Source organism: Mizuhopecten yessoensis, unplaced genomic scaffold (assembly GCF_002113885.1).
Source record: "Mizuhopecten yessoensis strain PY_sf001 unplaced genomic scaffold, ASM211388v2 scaffold9615, whole genome shotgun sequence".
NCBI classification, from domain to species: Eukaryota; Metazoa; Mollusca; class Bivalvia; order Pectinida; family Pectinidae; genus Mizuhopecten; species Mizuhopecten yessoensis.
The window spans coordinates 62,643-83,750 of record NW_018408136.1 but is presented as its reverse complement, the minus strand read 5'-3'; the positions used below and the strand labels follow the sequence as shown (position 1 = coordinate 83,750).

The following is a 21,108-nucleotide window of genomic DNA, read 5'->3' as shown; positions in this document are numbered from 1 at the left end:
CAAGTCTCTACCCCTCATCTAGAGCCCCTAACAGCAAGTCCCTACCCCTCATCTAGAGCCCCCTTACCCCTCACACCAAGTCTCTACCCCTCATCTAGAACCCCTAATAATATAACCCTTCACAGCAAGTTCCTACCCCTCATCTAGAGCCCCCTTACCCCTCACATCAAGTCTCTACCCCTCATCTAGAGCCCCTAACCGCAAGTCTCTACCCCTCATCTAGAGTCCCCTTACCCCTCATCCCAAGTCCCTACCCCTCATCTAGAGCCCCCTTACCCCTCACACCATGTCTCTACCCCTCATCTAGAACCCCTAATAATATAACCCTTCACAGCAAGTCCCTACCCCTCATCTATAGCCCCTTTAACCCTCACACCAAGTCTCTACCCCTTATCTAGAGCCCCTAACCGCAAGTCTCTACCCCTCATCTAGAGCCCCCTTACCCCTCACACCAAGTCTCTACCCCTCATCTAGAGCCCCCTTACCCCTCACACCAAGTCTCTACCCCTCATCTAGAGCCCCTAACCGCAAGTCTCTACCCCTCATCTAGAGCCCCCTTACCCCTCACACAAAGTCCCTACCCCTCATCTAGAGCCCCTAATAATATAACCCTTCACAGCAAGTCCCTACCCCTCATCTAGAGCCCCCTTACCCCTCACACCAAGTCTCTACCCCTCATCTAGAACCCCTAATAATATAACCCTTCACAGCAAGTTCCTACCCCTCACCTAGAGCCCCCTTACCCCTCACACCAAGTCTCTACACCTCATCTAGAGCCCCTAACCGCAAGTCTCTACCCCTCATCTAGAGCCCCCTTACCCCTCACACAAAGTCCCTACCCCTCATCTAGAGCCCCTAATAATATAACCCTTCACAGCAAGTCCCTACCCCTCATCTAGAGCCCCCTTACCCCTCACACCAAGTCTCTACCCCTCATCTAGAACCCCTAATAATATAACCCTTCACAGCAAGTTCCTACCCCTCACCTAGAGCCCCCTTACCCCTCACACCAAGTCTCTACACCTCATCTAGAGCCCCTAACCGCAAGTCTCTACCCCTCATCTAGAGCCCCTAACAGCAAGTCTCTTCCCCTCATCTAGAGCCCCTAACAGCATGTCTCTACCCCTCATCTAGAGCCCCTAACAGCAAGTCTCTACCCCTCATCTAGAGCCCCTAACAGCAAGTCTCTACCCCTCATCTAGAGCCCTTAACAGCAAGTCTCTTCCCCTCATCTAGAGCCCCTAACAGCAAGTCTCTACCCTTCATCTAGAGCCCCTAACAGCAAGTCTCTACCCCTCATCTAGAGCCCCCTTACCCCTCACACCAAGTCTCTACCCCTCATCTAGAACCCCTAATAATATAACCCTTCACAGCAAGTTCCTACCCCTCACCTAGAGCCCCCTTACCCCTCACACCAAGTCTCTACCCCTCATCTAGAGCCCCTAACAGCAAGTCTCTACCCCTCATTGAGCATCCACCAATTGCAAGTCCCCACCTCAACAAGAGTTTTCATTTACCTTTTATTTGATTAACACACCCTTTCATCATAAGTCCCCTCTACCTCACTAAGAGTCCCTTCCCTTCAAAATCACTCCAAATAATTTTACTGATAGTCCCGATAGTCTCAACCCTTTCACCATAAGTCCCCACTCCTAATCCTCCCATATGCTCACCTCATTTTCCTCCTCATCCCAGCTATCCCAGTCCGAGCCCTGCTGTTCCTGCTCCCCCTCCTCAGCCTCCACACTGTGGGTCGGAGAACGTGTCCGGCCCTTGTCGCTGTACTGACTTAGCGAGCTGAGTCGGCCCGATGGGAGGCTACCACTGTTGTTGCTAAGGTCAAGTGTTAGACATTCTGGAAACACTCCAGGACTTCCTGTGAAGTTTGAATAACCGGGGATTAAACTCCAAATATGGAACAAAACCAAATAAACTAAAAACAGATACGGACATTGGAGACTGCATGGTACAAAATTGTTTTCTACTAAACACACTAAAGTTGGAAATTTACAATAACAAGAGGCCAAATGGGCCTGCATTGCTCACCTGGTATTAATCTCACACTTGTAATCTTAAAAGTGGACTAAAATACAGCTACAGGCAGAATATCAGTGTTTGATTCACAAGAACCTATTAAAAGATTTAAACATGAAGCCTGTGTCTTTGAATGTCGAACAAGGACATTAGGTTGAAAGTGGGTCAAGGTCATTCATTTGAACAATCTTGGTAGCCCTTCATCCCAGCATGCTACAGGCCCAATATCAGTACCCTTGGCCTTTTGGTTATTGAGAAGAAGTGGTTTGAAGATTTTAAGACATTTGACCCCTGTGACCTTCAAAGTTGGTCAAGGTCATTCATTTGAACAAATTTGGTAGCCCTTCATCACAGCATGCTACTGGCCAAATATAATTATCCTAGGTCTCTTAGTTATTCAGAAGAAGTTGTTTAAAGACTTTTTAAGACAATTGACCCCTGTGATCTTGAAAATGGAAAAAGGTCATTAATTTCAACAAACTTGGAAGCCCTTCATCACAGCATGCTACAGGCCCAATATCAGTACCCTAGGCATATTGGTTATTGAGAAAAAGTTGTTTGAAGATTTTAAGACATTTGACCCCTGTGACCTTCAAAGTTAATCAAGGTCATTCATTTGAACAAACTTGGTAGCTCTTTATCACAGCATGCTACTAGCCAAATAGCATCATCCTAGAGTTTTCGGTTATTGAGAAGAAGTTGTTTAAAGGTGTTTAACATATTTGACCCCTGTGACCTTGAATATATATAAAAGTTATTCATTTGAACAAACTTGGTAGCCCTTCATCCTAGCATGTTACTGGCCAAATATCATTATCCTAGGCCTCTTAGTTATTGAGAAGAAGTAAGATTTTTTAAGACAATTGACCCCTGTGACCATGAAAATAGATGAAGGTCATTCATTTGAACAAACTTGGTAGCCCTTCATCCCAGCATGCTACTGGCCAAATATCATCATCCTGCGACTTTTGGTTATTCAGAAAAAGTTGTTTAAAGTTTTTAACATATTTGACCCCTGTGACCTTGAAAATAGGTAAAGGTCATTTCTTTTAACAATCTTGGTAGCCCTTCATCCCAGTTTGCTTCTGGCCAAATATTATCATCATAGGCCTTTTGGTTATTGAGAAGAAATTGTTTAAAGTAAAATATTGATGCCGGACGGACAATGGATGGACGACGGACGCCGCACCATGGCATAAGCTCACTTGGCCCTTCAGACCAGGTGAGCTAAAACAGATGTTAAAATGGTAAAATATTTATATTTTAACAGGTTTACTACTTACAAATAGCTAATTGGCGAGATACTGTACTTATTTATGTAGTTTTCTATGACAGATATGAATTCATCAGTATGTAATGTAATTATGATCAATTTCATCAAAAAACATTTACACACAAACAGAATCAGGCTTGTGATACATGGTGAGTACTGACCAGAGATGACTGTGTATCACGTGGCTAGTACTGACCAGAGATGACTGTGTCCTCCTGGTCCCAGTGGTGGGCAGCGACTGGACTGCTGGACAGTGGAATGTTGTTGGATAGTAAGGACAGGTCGTCCCCAGGGCGGGGCGAATGTTCAGCACTGAAGTAGATATCCTACAAAACAGGGTCGCACAATCAAATCTTTGTAAGGAAGTAGATATAAACTAGAACTGTAAGTCAAAGGCTAACTATAATCCCCCAATCCTATATAAATTTGAACTGTAAAGTAAAGCTAACTAATACCCCCCGCTCCTATATAAACTAGAACTGTAAGTCAAAGGCTAACTATTACCCCCCGATCCTATATAAATTAGAACTGTAAGTCAATGGCTAACTATTACCCCCCTCTTCATATAAATTAGAACTGTAAGGTAAAGGCTAACTAATACCCCCCGCTCCTATATAAACTAGAACTGTAAGTCAAAGGCTAACTATTACCCCCCGATCCTATATAAATTAGAACTGTAAGACAATGGCTAACTATTACCCCCCTCTCCATATAAACTAGAACTGTAAGGTAAAGGCTAACTATTACCCCCCACTCCTATATAAATTAGAACTGTAAGCTAAAGGCTAACTAATCCATAGTCTCCCACCAGAAATCATTTCTTTATTGACCGAGTTGCACACTTATTTAAGTGTACAGACTACTGACATACTTTCTGAACTCCCTCCCAATACCAAAACATACTTGCAAACCGAATCTTGTTCGTCCAGATGAAGAAGATTTGCCAAAATAGTCCTAGTAGTTGAGGAAGAGTTGTCAGGACAAAGATTTTTAACAAACTTGTCGAAGGGCCATAAATCCTTAAAAAAGGGTTGAAATGAAACAAGAGGCCCATGGGCCTAAACGGTCACCTGAGTCTACAGTATTTATTTTTGTTGTTGAAATATGTACCAATTTGAGTAAAAAATAGTATAATGTTAACTTAACTTTGTCAGGACCATGAGCTGATCATTCCTAGACCAATTTTAAGTGAGATCGGCCTATTAGAACTTAGTAGCAAAATAGCGGCCATGGCAGCCAAATTGTATTTCTGATTGACCCGAAAAATAACAACACTTTGTCAGGACCATGATTCGATCATTCCTACAAAGTTTCAGTTCAATCGGCCAAGTAGATCTTTACTTTAAGTTTGAAATAGTTTTCCAAAATGGCAGCCGTGGTGGCCATATTGGATTTCTGATCGACCCGAAAAATAACAACACTTTGTCAGGACCATGAGTCAATCATTCCTACAAAGTTTCAGTTCAATCGGCCTAGCAGAACTTGACTTTAAGTTTGAAATAGTTTTTCAAAATGGTGGCCGTGGCGGCCATATTGGATTTATGATTGACCTGAAAAATAACAACACTTTGTCAGGACCATGAGTCGATCATTCCTACAAACTTTAAGTTCAATCGGTCCAGCAGAACTTGACTTTAAGTTTGAAATAGGTTTTCAAAATGGCGGCCGTGGTGGCCATATTGGATTTCTGATCGACCCAAAAAATAACAACACTTTGTCAGGACCATGAGGCGATCATTCCTACCAACTTTCAGTTCAATCGGTCCAGCAGAACTTGACTTTAAGTTTGAAATAGGTTTTCAAAATGGTGGCCGTGGCGGCCATATTGGATTTCTGATCGACCCGAAAAATAACAACACTTTGTCAGGACCATGAGGTGATCATTCCTACAAACTTTCAGTTCAATCGGCCCAGCAGAACTTGACTTTAAGTTTGAAATGTAAAATATTAACGGACGACGGACGACGGACGACGGACGGATAGCAATAGGTCACTTGAGCTAAAGCTCGGGTGACCTAAAAAACTATTACCCTGATTCACGACATCAGGGGGAAACTAGAATTTTGCTTTTGTGAACAAAAACATATGTCTCCCCTTATTAGCCAATAGAAAAACTCGGGTATAAAAAATTATATATCGCCATATCGCTTTATATAGTGGGATCGAAACCCGAATTTAGATTGCGTCACTCCTACTTTCCAAGATACATTAAAACTTCAGCAAGTTTGGTCAACGTAGGTGATATAACATGGAAGTTATGCTGTGGACAAACTTCGGTATCAAAAATAAACAAAGGGCCATAGCTCTGTATATTAACGGTTTGAAATTTACGGGCTGGACAAGAATTTACTGAAAATGTGCACTTATTTGACCTTTGACATTGAGGTGTAGGTCACAGTGACCTGATTTCAGTGCACTGCACACCTCCTGTGGGTGATGCATGCATACCTAAAGTTTCATCAAGATATCTTTAATGGTTCAAAAGTTATGGCCCAGAAAAGTTTGATTAGAAGAACCAGAAGAAGAAGGAGAAGAACCAGTTCTAATACAATATGTCTCCCTTCATTCGAAGGGGAGACATAATTACCATATCTGTGAACTTTCATTGAAATCGGCCAGGTAGTTTAAGAGGCAGACAAAGATTTTTTCAACAAAGGGCCATAACTCCTTTTAAAAGGGTCGAAATGAAAAAGTACTACTTGGATGCACGATGTCAGGGGGCAGTTACCATATCTGTAAACTTTCTTTGAGATTGGCACAGTAGATAGTTGTCAGTAGCCACTTATATAAAACATCTCAAAGTTAAGGAAAATGTCAAGCAATGTATTGTCTATGGGAAATCTTGGACTTAAAGAAATCTCAAGAGTTGAGATGTTTTATACAAGTGGGCCCTGGACTAGGATTTTTTAACAAAGGGCCATAACTCCATAAAAATGGGTTGGAAAAAAATACTTGAATACAAAACATCAGGGGATAGTTATCATATCTGAAAACTGAAAAGTTAAAGTTACATTTATTGAAAACTGATCAATTCATAAAAGTTTTACACTGATCAATTCTACATGGTTATGCCTGTTATGTTTTATTGGATAAAGAAGTACCAGGCAACCTAAAAATACAGATATTTATCATATTATTATTTTTGTTGCATAGTTTTTATCTAAAATTATAAAACTTGAAAGAGACTGATACTGACCTCATTAACTCTGGAACAAATAGCAACGAGGATGAGACGGACGTGCTTGACTGGGTTAAGGGCCTGACACAGGGTGATGTAGATGTTTAATACTTTCTGTACCAGGTGTACTTCGGAACTCTGTAACAGTCATGTACATAATGTAACATACATCTAACAAAGTCACACTTTGTAACACACAAAGTTACAAAGTCACATATTGTAATAAACATCTAACAAAGTCACAAACTATAACACTCATAGTTACAAAGTCACATATAGTAACATTATCTCATCTTTCTAACTTGTATGGTCAATATTTTGTTAAAGGTTTTAATTTCATCACGTTGCCTTTTCCACATTGCCTCATCAGACTTTTCCAAATTAGTGATATCATGTCATTGTTGAGCAATTGTGACATTACGGTGTAAGATGGATATTTCTTACACCCCTTTCTTGCCCTGGACAGGTCTATCTTTCACACAAGGAAATGACAGAAACTATTTAATTACCTACCTTCATTGTAATGATGGCTGACAGTTTCTCCAGGACGAGATGATATTTAATTACCTACCTTCATTGTGACAAGATGGTATTTAATTACCTACCTTCATTGTAATGATGGCTGACAGTTCCTCTAGGACAAGATGGTATTTAATTACCTACCTTCATTGTGACAAGATGATATTTAATTACCTACCTTCATTGTTATGATGGCTGACAGTTCCTTTAAGGACAAGTTAATACATTTTAGGCAGCTTTGTTGTTGCTCATCGTCCTCCATTTTCATGGTAATCCCTACTACCTTGGAGCCAACAACACTCAAACTGAAACCATAATCATGATAATCCATGTAATTTTATTTCTAATACATCCCCTATTGACGATCCTAAGAGACACCTACATAGATATTCTTATCTGAAGTTTTCTTGGTTTCTTGCTTTAGCAATGCTGTTCTGAAGTTTATTGAGCGTTTGTGGAACTAGGCCCTGAACATTATTCCTGTTTTATCCAATTACTCATCACATTAAATATGTTATTCTATAAACAAGTACATGACATTCTCTCATAACAATATAGCAGCATATCTCATATATTTATATATTGATATAGAACAATTCATAATGAATTTACTCTCGGTACAAACCCAACCCTACACCTTAACCCAACTCAAAACTGAACACCCAATCCCGTCTTTCAGAACAATTCTTAAATCAAAAGTCCAAAAAACCAAAGTCCCACTCCAAACTTGACAGCCCACCTCTGCCCTTACAACAGCTCAACTCAAACCAAACTCCTACACCTAACCCACTCAAATCTAAAAAACCCATCCCATCTCTCACAATAATTCTCATTTTTTTTTATTAAACAGAAATCCCACTACAAATTACACAACCCATCCTAGTCCTAACAACAAATTTCAGCTCGAACCCAACCCAACCCCTACACCTAGACCCAACCCAACCCCTACACCTAAACCCAACCCTACCCCTACAACTAGACCCCACCCAACCCCTACACCTAGACCCAACCCAACCCCTACACCTAGACCCCACTCAACCCCTACATCTAGACCCAACCCAACCCCTACACCTAGACCCCACTCAACCCCTACATCTAGACCCAACCCAACCCCTACACCTAGACCCAACCAAACCCCTACACCTAGACCCAACCCAACCCCTACACCTAGACCCCACCAAACCCCTCAACTAGACCCAACCCAACCCCTACACCTAGACCCAACCAAACCCCTACACCTAGACCCAACCCAACCCAACCCCTTCACCTAGACCCCACCCAACCCCTACACCTAGACCCAACCCAACCCCTACACCTAGACCCCACCCAACCCCTACACCTAGACCCAACCCAACACCTACACCTAGACCCAACCCAACCCCTACACCTAAATCCAACCTAACCCCTACACCTTAACCCAACCCAACCCCTACACCTAAACCCCACTCAAAACCTAACATCCCATCCCATCCCTAACAATACTTTTCAAATCAAACCAAACCCCAATACCAAAATCTCACTTGATATCAAACAACCCACCCCAGTTCTCACAACATAATCTCAGCTCAAACAAAAACCCTACACCTAGACCCCACTCAAAACTTAACATCCCATCCCTAACAATACTTCTCAAATCAAACCAAACCCTAATTCTGTAAATCTTACTCAAAATTTAACAACCCTCCCAACTTTTCACAACAAAATATCAACTAAAACAAAACCCCTACACCTAAACCAACCTCAAAACTAAACTCTCCACCCCTCAAAAAACCCTCATAACTCAAACCAAACATCTAGCCCCCAAACCCAGCATTTTCTCTACTCACCATTCTGTTAATGTTTTACAAATGTGTGAGTCCTCCACAAATATACCGGTGTAGTGAGCCACCATAGGCAGGAGGAGGGAGGAGCTCTCCACAGGCAGGCTCTGTAGGAAATGCTTGCAGGCGTGAAAAGTCTCGGTGATAAATAGTTTCTCAACCTGTTTGGCACATTGTTGTTTATTGTCAGGTCTCACTAGGCAACAACTGGAACAATTACAATCAAAAACTGAAACAATTACAATCAGTCTCAGTATCAAGTAAAAGTTGTCAATAATGTAAAGACACATCAATCATTCTCAGTATCAAGTAAAAGTTCTCAATAAAGTTAAGACACACCAATCATTCTAATTATCAAGTAAAAGTTCTCAATAATGTAAAGACACACTAATCCTTCTCAGTATCAAGTAACAGTTCTCAATAATGTAAAGACACACTAATCATTCTAATTATCAAGCAAAAGTTCTCAATAATGTAAAGACTCACTAATCCTTCTCAGTATAAAGTAACAGTTCTCAATAATGTTAAGACACATCAATCATCCTCAGTATCAAGTAAAAGTTGTCAATGATGTAAAGACACATCAATCATTCTCAGTATCAGGTAAAAGTTCTCAATAAGGTAAACCCAGTCTAATCCTTCTTAGTTTCAAGTAACAGTTCTCAATAATGTTAAGACACATCAAACATTCTCAGTATCAAGTAATAGTTCTAAATAATGGAAAGACACACTAATCATTCTCAGTATCAGGTAACAGTTCTCAATAATGTTAAGACACATCAATCATTCTCAGTACCAAGTAAAAGTTCTCAATAAAGTTAAGACACTCCAATCATTCTAATTATCAAGCAAAAGTTCTCAATAATGTAAACACCCACTAATCCTTCTCAGTATAAAGTAACAGTTCTCAATAATGTTAAGACACATCAATCATTCTCACTATCAAGTAACAGTTCTCTATAATGTAAAGACACACCAGTCATTCTCAGGATCAAGTAAAAGTTCTCAATAATGTAACGACACACTAATCCTTCTCAGTATAAAGTAACAGTTCTCAATAATGTTAAGACACATCAATCATCCTCAGTATCAAGTAAAAGTTGTCAATAATGTAAAGACACATCAATCATTCTCAGTACCAAGTAAAAGTTCTCAATACTGTAAAGACACACTAATCCTTCTCAGGATCAAGTAAAAGTTCTCAATAAAGTCAAGACACACCAATCATTCTAATTATCAAGCAAAAGTTCTCAATAATGTAACGACACACTAATCCTTCTCAGTATAAAGTAACAGTTCTCAATAATGTTAAGACACATCAATCATTCTCAGTACCAAGTAAAAGTTCTCAATAAAGTCAAGACACACCAATCATTCTCAGTCTCAAGTAAAAGTTCACAATAAAGTAAAGACACATCAATCATTCTCAGTACCAAGTAAAAGTTCTCAATAAAGTTAAGACACACCAATCATTCTCAGTCTCAAGTAAAAGTTCACAATAAAGTAAAGACACATCAATCATTCTCAGTACCAAGTAAAAGTTCTCAATACTGTAAAGACACACTAATCTTTCTCAGTATCAAGTAACAGATCTCAATAATGTAAAGACACATTAATCATTCTCAGTATCAGGTAAAAGTTCTCAATAATCTAAAGACACATCAATCATTCTCAGTACCAAGTAAAAGTTCTCAATAAAGTTAAGCCACACCAATCATTCTAATTATCAAGCAAAAGTTCTCAATAATGTAAACACCCACTAATCCTTCTCAGTATAAAGTAACAGTTCTCAATAATGTTAAGACACATCAATCATTCTCAGTACCAAGTAAAAGTTCTCAATAATCTAAAGACACATCAATCATTCTCAGTACCAAGTAAAAGTTCTCAATAATGTAAAGACACACTAATCATTCTCAGTATCAAGTAACAGTTCTCAATAATGTAAAGACACACTATCACTTTCTCATGTGATTCAGCAGCTTCAGATCCTTTGATTATGATAGAAATAGTGTTAGTATCAATTAAAATGATAACTGATTGATGTGTCCGTTAATCTTACAGATCAACAATAAGCCGGAGATATAGATATAAACTCACTATATATTAAGTCAACTGTTGTTATGTTAGTTTGTTCAATCCTTTAAACACCAGATACACTTTATGATGATGGTATTGTTTAACATATATTTCCATCATTGGGAAGTGCAGTAAAAATTTACAATTATGTTCAATATTCTTTAATTGATTCACCCCTTAAATTTCAGAATGAACTATTCCAACCTTTGAATTGGAGAGGAATGTGTCTTCAGGGGTGAATGAGTATTTTTTTTATTTATTCCACTTTCAACACCAATATGAAGTGGATAGCTCTATCTCACACTCCTACTTACCAGTAACACGATGGAAATCTTATATAAGAGATAGTTCAAGCAGACATAATACTCTGGAAATAGAAAGTAGTAAATATCATTGGTTTATTTGACCTGATCTTACCTCAGATAGCCCTCGAACGGTGAGGAGAAGAACTTGATGTCTGTGTTGCCATGTATCAAGTCCTTTGAGATTCGTAAGTTTGGATGAGTAAAACAAAACAGGAGCTTCCAGAATGACAGCACTGTAGCAGTCTGTTTCACTCTCTGAAAAAATGGTTTCAACTTGGTAAATATAATAGTAAACATAAACAATAGAACAAATTTAACTTGAGCCTGCATAAGATAACTTCACCTCCTAACTCGTTCATCTGGTTGTGTGAACAGTGTCCTATCTTTCATCTGGTTGTGTGAACAGTGTCATATCTTTCATTTGGTTGTGTGAACAGTGTCCTATCTTTCATTTGGTTAAGTGAACAGTGTCCTATCGTTCATTTGGTTGTGTGAACAGTGTCCTATCTTTCATCTGGTTGTGTGAACAGTGTCCTATCGTTCATTTGGTTGTGTTAACAGTGTCCTATCTTTCATTTGGTTGTGTGAACAGTGTCCTATCTTTCATTTGGTTGTGTGAACAGTGTCCTATCGTTCATTTGGTTGTGTGAACAGTGTCCTATCATTCATCAGGTTGTGTGAACAGTGTCCTACATACCCAGTATTGCATAAGATGGATGTATCCTACAGAATGTACAATATGATACATTCATCGAACCCTTCTTCACACTTTTCCATTTACCAAAGTTTTTTTTATAAAAGCTTCTGCCTGTCAGTCAATGAATTTGAGTCAGTCCAGTAAAGAATTCTAAGAGTCTGGCACAACGGCTGATAGATTTATTTCAGGGCTAGTGCAAATCTTCAATATATAAATCAATACCCTTAGTATGAAATTGTACACCTCTTCAGTCAACTTTTATATGTTTTACTGCATCAAAATAATATTTGGTTAAACACTGTCCATGTAAAATGTGAATGTAAATCTGTTTTTTTCTTTGTACAAAAGTCAAACACAAGTGTAACATTTTTTCTGTTTCCAACAATGCAGAGATAAGCAGGTTTTACTTATCAATACATTGTCAAATTCTGAAATGCATAAAAGCAATATTCTTTCATATTGCTATACACGGTATATTAGCTGAAAACAGCTAGGTTTATCTTCAGATAAATCTATTAAAAAATAAATCCTGGCACAATGCTATACATTATTATACACTTAATGTTTTAAAATAATGGTCCATCATATTCATCATTTTGAAAAACATTAATTCATATTGATATCGAAACTAAATGTTTTGCGTGAATATACCAATATATCTCATCAGAACGGGATTTTGTGATAAAAAGCTTCACTCCAGTGATCATACACTGATGTACAAGAGACACTTACCTGGTCCTCGTGTATAGAGAAGTGGTTGTGTGCGGTGATAACAGTGCTAGCCGCTATCACAGACAGACGGTCAAACACAGGTCGTTGTATGATATTGTCTAGACAAGAGAGATAACCGTTTAGCTGAGTAGTCAGGCTCTTTACAATGCTGGTGATAATCTTCTTACAGCCATCATGGTCCTGGAAGGAAAGACTCAGTCACTCAGGTTGGTCATTAATAAACATCAGCACTTGTTAATTTATACTGTACAGGGAAAGATCCTGAATGTATTGAAGGTTGGGATTGGGTGGGTTACTTTTTCTTTTATTGTTGGCCACAGATAAATTTCCATGCTCTGAAGGTACCCTGACAAGTTTTTTTTAAAATCAAAACTGCATTCTTAGCATGGTAAAATAAACTCACCTATATGTAAATTTTAGTTTAGTTTTTGTATTAAATAATAAAATATAGTTTTATCATCTGCACATAACGTTTTTTGACCCTGACTTTTACATTTCTGTTCATTCCATTGGTGAACACAATGGGATGTGGGGGTTTCCTAGCAACTTTTGTTTTCAGATACATTTTAGGAGTAGAATCTCCCATGTTTGGGTATGACAGAGAAAACTCAACCCAAAGAGTTCTGGATTGTCTAACCCAAGGCTTTGCTTCAAGCCCAGTGTTTGTCATTCAAGAATCTCACCCGGAGAGTTGAGATTTCTTTGGCTAACCCTCAACATAGGAGACAATTCTTTCCTTTCATCCTATCAACAATATATTTGAACACACTGGTTATCAGAATTTGTAAGCTGTGTTTTTATCCTGATTTGCAATTGACCTTTTCCATTCTAAGCTAATAGTTTGGTCATAACTTCTAACGTTAACCGTTGACCTATAAAAATAACCTATTATTTTGACATTTACTGACCTGCCATGACCCTGGTTGACCTACTGGTATATCCTTTTATTTGATCCCTACTGACCTGCCGTGACCCTGGTTAACCTACTGGTATATCCTTTTATTTGATCCCTACTGACCTGCCATGACCCTGGTTGACCTACTGGTATATCCTTTTATTTGATCCCTACTGACCTGCCGTGACCCTGGTTAACCTACTGGTATCCTTTTATTTGATCCCTACTGATCTGCCGTGACCCTGGTTGACCTACTGGTATAACCTTTTATTTTGACCCCTACTGACCTGCCGTGACCTGATTGACCTACTGGTATATCCTTTCATTTGATCCCTACTGACCTGCCATGACCCTGGTTGACCTACTGGTATAACCTTTTATATTGACCCTTACTGATTTCCATGACCCTAGTTGACCTTCTAGTATAACCTTTTATTTTGACCCTTACTGATTTCCATGACCCTAGTTGACCTTCTGGTATAACCTTTTATTTGGTTCTTACTGACCTGCCATGACCCCGGCGGTTTGTGTAGCAGAGGCTCCAGTCTCACACAGTGTATCACAGACTCCTTGAGAAGCAATGCTGCGGCATATGTGAAGAGACTGGTCTTCTGCTGCAGGTGTGTTTTCCACAAGTCCTCCAGAATACTCATGTCAAACCATCGAATCACCTCTGCCAGGCAGGGCAGCACCTACAACATGAGGGTCAGAGAGAAAGCATCAGTAAAAATATCTAAAACAAAGTAAGCTCTACATGATTTAAACTTAGAGGATGCTTCTCACTAAATACTAGATTATCAAATGATTGAACAACTGACATGAAAGAGTAGATGATAGAGAAAGTACCATAAACCTAGTTGATTCAATGGGTACAGCAGATCACAATACTGTGATCTAGAACTTACCTGCTGCGCCATGCGGCGAAGCTCCCAACGCGAGTCTGATAAACATTCCAGTGTTTGGTGGAGTATGTTGACGAGACTGGATCTCAGACTAGACACCTGTTGTTTGTGTAGCCAACTCTCTACCATCTGATGCCCAGCACTGTAAGGCAAACAACTCTGTAATTATACAGTCAAACCTGGTCCTGTAACCACCTCAGACCACCTGTGTTAACAGACCACCTGTGTTTACAGACCACTTTTTTGGACTTTCTGAGGGTTTTCTATAAATACAGGTTAGACTGTACATGCAATTTGATTTAATTTTTCAAGGTACACCTTGATGACAAAGGTTTCCAAAGCAATATAAACAATAGCCTGGTAGTAGGGTAAAGGAGAACCTTGACCACAACACTTTACCCTTAATGTGAATGTCTCCAGTATCCTGACTTAATCGGAAACTACAAAATTGTTATGTTATGAAAAGAAAATCATGCAGATATACAAAATTTCAGAATCGTTCTGTTTTTATTTCACCAAATTATGCAAATTTGGCTTCTTTGAAAATGTTCCTATCACTTAAACAAATCGGACTCTCTTCTTCTTTTGATAGTTTGTGTCAGATATGTTATGTGGGGGGAGTGGATTTTACATGCAAATTAGGACAAGGAAGACTTACCTCTCATCTTTCGAGTGGAACAAGCGCTCTATTGTCTGGAGTTGTCGCTGATGACTAGTACAGATGTGGTTCTTCCCAGTGTCCTGTAAAATGGTGAAACCAATAAACAATGCACATCATTTGATCCAATCAGAAAAGGAACCGGTAACACAACTTTAGCTTTCTCTATAAGATGGCCGGGATATGATCACTTATAGTCTAATTGGTATTGAATGATCTTACCTTCATTGTTTCCAGGACCTTGACTTGCATTAGTATGGAGTAGATGGTGTCCAGTTGACTGGGACTAGTGTCCTTGAGTGTGACCTTGGAGGTGTGTGCTGGGACGGAACCGTTTACTGCTCCTGTTAGCCTTTAAAACATTAGGTCAAAATTCACTGCTACAATATAATATACAGAAACATATTGCCAGTACATAGTGTTGTATATACTGAGTCAGCTAAAAAATACCAGTATTTTACACTGTTATATATACTGAGTCAGCTTAAAAATCCCAGTATTTTACACTGTTATATATACTGAGTCAGCTTAAAAATCCCAGTATTTTACACTGTTATATATACTGAGTCAGCTTAAAAATCCCAGTATTTTACACTGTTATATATACTGAGTCAGCTTAAAAATCCCAGTATTTTACACTGTTATATATACTGAGTCAGCTTATAAATACCAGTATTTTACACTGTTATATATACTGAGTCAGCTTATAAATACCAGTATTTTACACTGTTATATATACTGAGCCAGCTAAACAAATACCAGTATTTTACACTGTTATATATCCTGAGTCAGCTAAACAAATACCAGTATTTTACACTGTTATATATACTGAGTCAGCTTAAAAATCCCAGTATTTTACACTGTTATATATACTGAGTCAGCTTAAAAATCCCAGTATTTTACACTGTTATATATACTGAGTCAGCTTAAAAATCCCAGTATTTTACACTGTTATATATACTGAGTCAGCTTAAAAATCCCAGTATTTTACACTGTTATATATACTGAGTCAGCTAAACAGATACCAGTATTTTACACTGTTATATATACTGAGTCAGCTAAACAGATACCAGTATTTTACACTGTTATATATACTGAGTCAGCTTAAAAATCCCAGTATTTTACACTGTTATATATACTGAGTCAGCTTAAAAATCCCAGTATTTTACACTGTTATATATACTGAGTCAGCTTAAAAATACCAGTATTTTACACAGTTATATATACTGAGTCAGCTAAACAAATACCAGTATTTTACACTGTTGTATATACTGAGTCAGCGAAACAAATACCAGTATTTTACACTGTTATATATACTGAGCCAGCTAAACAAATACCAGTATTTTACACTGTTATATATACTGAGTCAGCTTAAAAATCCCAGTATTTTACACTGTTATATATACTGAGTCAGCTAAACAGATACCAGTATTTTACACTGTTATATATACTGAGTCAGCTTAAAAATCCCAGTATTTTACACTGTTATATATACTGAGTCAGCTAAACAGATACCAGTATTTTACACTGTTATATATACTGAGTCAGCTTAAAAATCCCAGTATTTTACACTGTTATATATACTGAGTCAGCTTATAAATACCAGTATTTTACACTGTTATATATACTGAGTCAGCTTAAAAATCCCAGTATTTTACACTGTTATATATACTGAGTCAGCTAAACAGATACCAGTATTTTACACTGTTATATATACTGAGTCAGCTTAAAAATCCCAGTATTTTACACTGTTATATATACTGAGTCAGCTTAAAAATCCCAGTATTTTACACTGTTATATATACTGAGTCAGCTTAAAAATCCCAGTATTTTACACTGTTATATATACTGAGTCAGCTTATAAATACCAGTATTTTACACTGTTATATATACTGAGTCAGCTAAACAGATACCAGTATTTTACACTGTTATATATACTGAGCCAGCTAAACAAATACCAGTATTTTACACTGTTATATATACTGAGCCAGCTAAACAAATACCAGTATTTTACACTGTTATATATACTGAGTCAGCTTAAAAATCCCAGTATTTTACACTGTTATATATACTGAGTCAGCTTAAAAATCCCAGTATTTTACACTGTTATATATACTGAGTCAGCTTAAAAATCCCAGTATTTTACACTGTTATATATACTGAGTCAGCGAAACAAATACCAGTATTTTACACTGTTATATATCCTGAGTCAGCTAAACAAATACCAGTATTTTACACTGTTATATATACTGAGCCAGCAAACCTAAGTTAATTTAACATCCCTGTATATGACCATTAATCAATAAACAAGCCATTCGGATTGATACGTCTCACCTATGCCCCGCTTTGACCATCAATGCACATATTAGAGAAACAAACTTAAACACAAAACCTTAATGTTGATGGAGATGATGACAAAGTCAATGGACCGTGAAAGGTAGGCCGCATCCAGCATTTGATGCATGGATTGAGATGTACTACATAAGATGCATCTTTGGTCCAAATTTGGTTGTTCTAGCACTTAAAATTTCAGTGAAACTTAATTTTAACACAACAAGAGGCCCATGGGCCTTAACGGTCACCTGAGTCTACAGTATTATTTTTTTTGTTGAAATATGTACCAATTTGAGTAAAAAATAGTATAATGTTAACTTAACTTTGTCAGGACCATGAGCTGATCATTCCTAGACCAATTTTAAGTGAGATCGGCCTATTAGAATTTAGTAGCAAAATAGCGGCCATGGCAGCCAAATTGTATTTCTGATTGACCCGAAAAATAACAACACTTTGTCAGGACCATGAGCTGATCATTCCTACAAAGTTTCAGTTCAATCGGCCTAGCAGAACTTGACTTTAAGTTTGAAATAGTTTTTCAAAATGGCGGCCGTGGCGGCCATATTGGATTTCTGAACGACCCGAAAAATAACAACACTTTGTCAGGACCATGAGTCTATCATTCCTACAAACTTTAAGTTCAATCGGTCCAGCAGAACTTGACTTTAAGTTTGAAATAGGTTTTCAAAATGGCGGCCGTGGCGGCCATATTGGATTTCTGATTGACCTAAAAAATAACAACACTTTGTCAGGACCATGAGCTGATCATTCCTACAAAGTTTCAGTTCAATCGGCCTAGCAGAACTTGACTTTAAGTTTGAAATAGGTTTTCAAAATGGCGGCCGTGGCGGCCATATTGGATTTCTGATCGACCCGAAAAATAACAACACTTTGTCAGGACCATGAGGCGATCATTCCTACCAACTTTCAGTTCAATCGGTCCAGCAGAACTTGACTTTAAGTTTGAAATAGGTTTTCAAAATGGCGGCCGTGGCGGCCATATTGGATTTCTGATCGACCCGAAAAATAACAACACTTTGTCAGGACCATGAGGCGATCATTCCTACCAACTTTCAGTTCAATCGGTCCAGCAGAACTTGACTTTAAGTTTGAAATAGGTTTTCAAAATGGCGGCCGTGGCGGCCATATTGGATTTCTGATCGACCCGAAAAATAACAACACTTTGTCAGGACCATGAGGCGATCATTCCTACCAACTTTCAGTTCAATCGGCCCAGCAGAACTTGACTTTAAGTTTGAAATGTAAAATGTTAACGGACGACGGACGACGGACGATGGACGACGACGGACGAAAACGGATAGCAATAGGTCACTTGAGCTAAAGCTCAGGTGACCTAAAAACTTAATGTTGACGCCACCGTCGCTGGAAAAGCAACACTTTCGTTTCTTGCTTTCACTTTGTCCCGGCGAGACAAATAATACTTGGGTATTGATATATATATGTATAACAATGCTGTGATATCTACAAAATGTGGAACAGTTCCTTCCACGAGAGTCGATCATCTTACCTGTCACTGGCTTTTCCTTCGTTACTTTCACCAGACAGATCTTGTGTGAAGAAGCGAACCTACAGACACAATACAGGTGTTTATTGTTTCTGCTTCAATCTAATATGGTGTTGGTGTGAACAGAAATTACCATTACAATCTCAAATAGATATACAAATCTTGTTTAGTATACTAGACAATGGGGAAGGAGAATCAAAACAACTTGTGTGGTGTACTTGACAATGGGGAAGGAGAATCAAAACACCTTGTGTGGTATTCTAGACAATGGGGAAGGAGAATCAAAACAACTTGTGTAGTGTATTAGACAATGGGGAAGGAGAATCAAAACAACTTGTATGGTGTACTAGTACCATTACAATCTCAAATAGATATACAAATCTTGTTTAGTATTCTAGACAATGGGGAAGGAGAATCAAAACAACTTGTGTGGTGTCCTAGCCAAAGGGGAAGGAGAATCAAAACAACTTGTGTGGTGTACTGAACTATGGGAAAGAAGAATCAAAACAACTTGTGTGGTGTACTAGACAAAGTGGAAGGAGAATCAAAACAACTTGTGTGGTGTCCTAGCCAAAGGGGAAGGAGAATCAAAACAACTTGTGTGGTGTACTGAACTATGGGAAAGAAGAATCAAAACAACTTGTGTGGTGTACTAGACAAAGTGGAAGGAGAATCAAAACAACTTGTGTGGTGTACTAGACAAAGTGGAAGGAGAATCAAAACAACTTGTGTGGTGTACTAGACAAAGTGGAAGGAGAATCAAAACAACTTGTGTGGTGTACTAGGCAAAGGGGAAGGAGAATCAAAACAACTTGTGTGGTGTACTATGTGTGGTGTACTTGACAATGGGGAAGGAGAATCAAAACACCTTGTGTGGTATACTAGACAATGGGGAAGGAGAATCAACACAACTTGTGTGGTGTACTAGACAAAGGGGAAGGAGAATCAAAACAACTTGTGTGGTGTACTGAACTATGGGAAAGAAGAATCAAAACAACTTGTGTGGTGTACTAGGCAAAGGGGAAGGAGAATCAAAACAACTTGTGTGGTGTACTAGACAAAGTGGAAGGAGAATCAAAACAACTTGTGTGGTGTACTGAACTATGGGAAAGAAGAATCAAACCAACTTGTGTGGTCTACTAGACAATGGGGAAGGAGAATCAAAACAACTTGTGTAGTGTATTAGACAATGGGGAAGGAGAATCAAAACAACTTGTGTAGTGTATTAGACAATGGGGAAGGAGAATCAAAACAACTTGTGTGGTGTCCTAGCCAAAGGGGAAGGAGAATCAAAACAACTTGTGTGGTGTACTAGACAAAGTGGAAGGAGAATCAAAACAACTTGTGTGGTGTCCTAGCCAAAGGGGAAGGAGAATCAAAACAACTTGTGTGGTGTACTGAACTATGGGAAAGAAGAATCAAAACAACTTGTGTGGTGTACTAGGCAAAGGGGAAGGAGAATCAAAACAACTTGTGTGGTGTCCTAGCCAAAGGGGAAGGAGAATCAAAACAACTTGTGTGGTGTACTGAACTATGGGAAAGAAGAATCAAACCAACTTGTGTGGTCTACTAGACAATGGGGAAGGAGAATCAAAACAACTTGTGTGGTGTACTGAACTATGGGAAAGAAGAATCAAAACAACTTGTGTGGTGTACTAGACAAAGTGGAAGGAGAATCAAAACAACTTGTGTGGTGTACTAGACAAAGTGGAAGGAGAATCAAAACAACTTGTGTGGTGTACTGAACTATGGGAAAGAAGAATCAAAACAACTTGTGTGGTGTACTAGACAATGGTGAAGGAGAATCAAAACACCTTGTGTGGCGTACTAGACAATGGGGAAGGAGAATCAAAACAACTTGTGTAGTGTATTAGACAATGGGGAAGGAGAATCAAAACAACTTGTGTAGTGTATTAGACAATGGGGAAGGAGAATCAAAACAACTTGTGTAGTGTATTAGACAATGGGGAAGGAGAATCAAAACAACTTGTGTAGTGTACTAGACAATGGGGAAGGAGAATAAAAACACCTTGTGTGGTGTACTAGACAATGGGGAAGGAGAATCAAAACATCTTGTGTGGTGTACTTGACAATGGGGAAGGAGAATCAAAACACCTTGTGTGGTGTACTAGACAATGGGGAAGGAGAATCAAAACA

At 38.6% G+C, this 21,108-nt stretch overlaps 1 protein-coding gene across 2 annotated transcripts in view; it reads right to left on the bottom strand.

Annotated features, from left to right (window-relative positions):
* The window catches only part of LOC110458492, a 51,448-nt gene that overhangs the window by 6,599 nt on the left and 23,741 nt on the right, over positions 1-21,108 (bottom strand). For both annotated transcript variants that reach the window (XM_021510211.1, XM_021510212.1), the window contains 12 exons: positions 18,955-19,013; positions 15,315-15,444; positions 15,093-15,175; positions 14,438-14,576; positions 14,039-14,224; positions 12,638-12,817; positions 11,321-11,463; positions 8,831-9,031; positions 7,183-7,309; positions 6,504-6,623; positions 3,504-3,633; positions 1,674-1,876 (listed from right to left, as the gene is read on the bottom strand). In XM_021510211.1, coding sequence (XP_021365886.1) covers positions 1,674-1,876; positions 3,504-3,633; positions 6,504-6,623; positions 7,183-7,309; positions 8,831-9,031; positions 11,321-11,463; positions 12,638-12,817; positions 14,039-14,224; positions 14,438-14,576; positions 15,093-15,175; positions 15,315-15,444; positions 18,955-19,013 — 1,701 coding nt within the window. The remainder of the gene's footprint in view (positions 1-1,673; positions 1,877-3,503; positions 3,634-6,503; positions 6,624-7,182; positions 7,310-8,830; positions 9,032-11,320; positions 11,464-12,637; positions 12,818-14,038; positions 14,225-14,437; positions 14,577-15,092; positions 15,176-15,314; positions 15,445-18,954; positions 19,014-21,108) is intronic.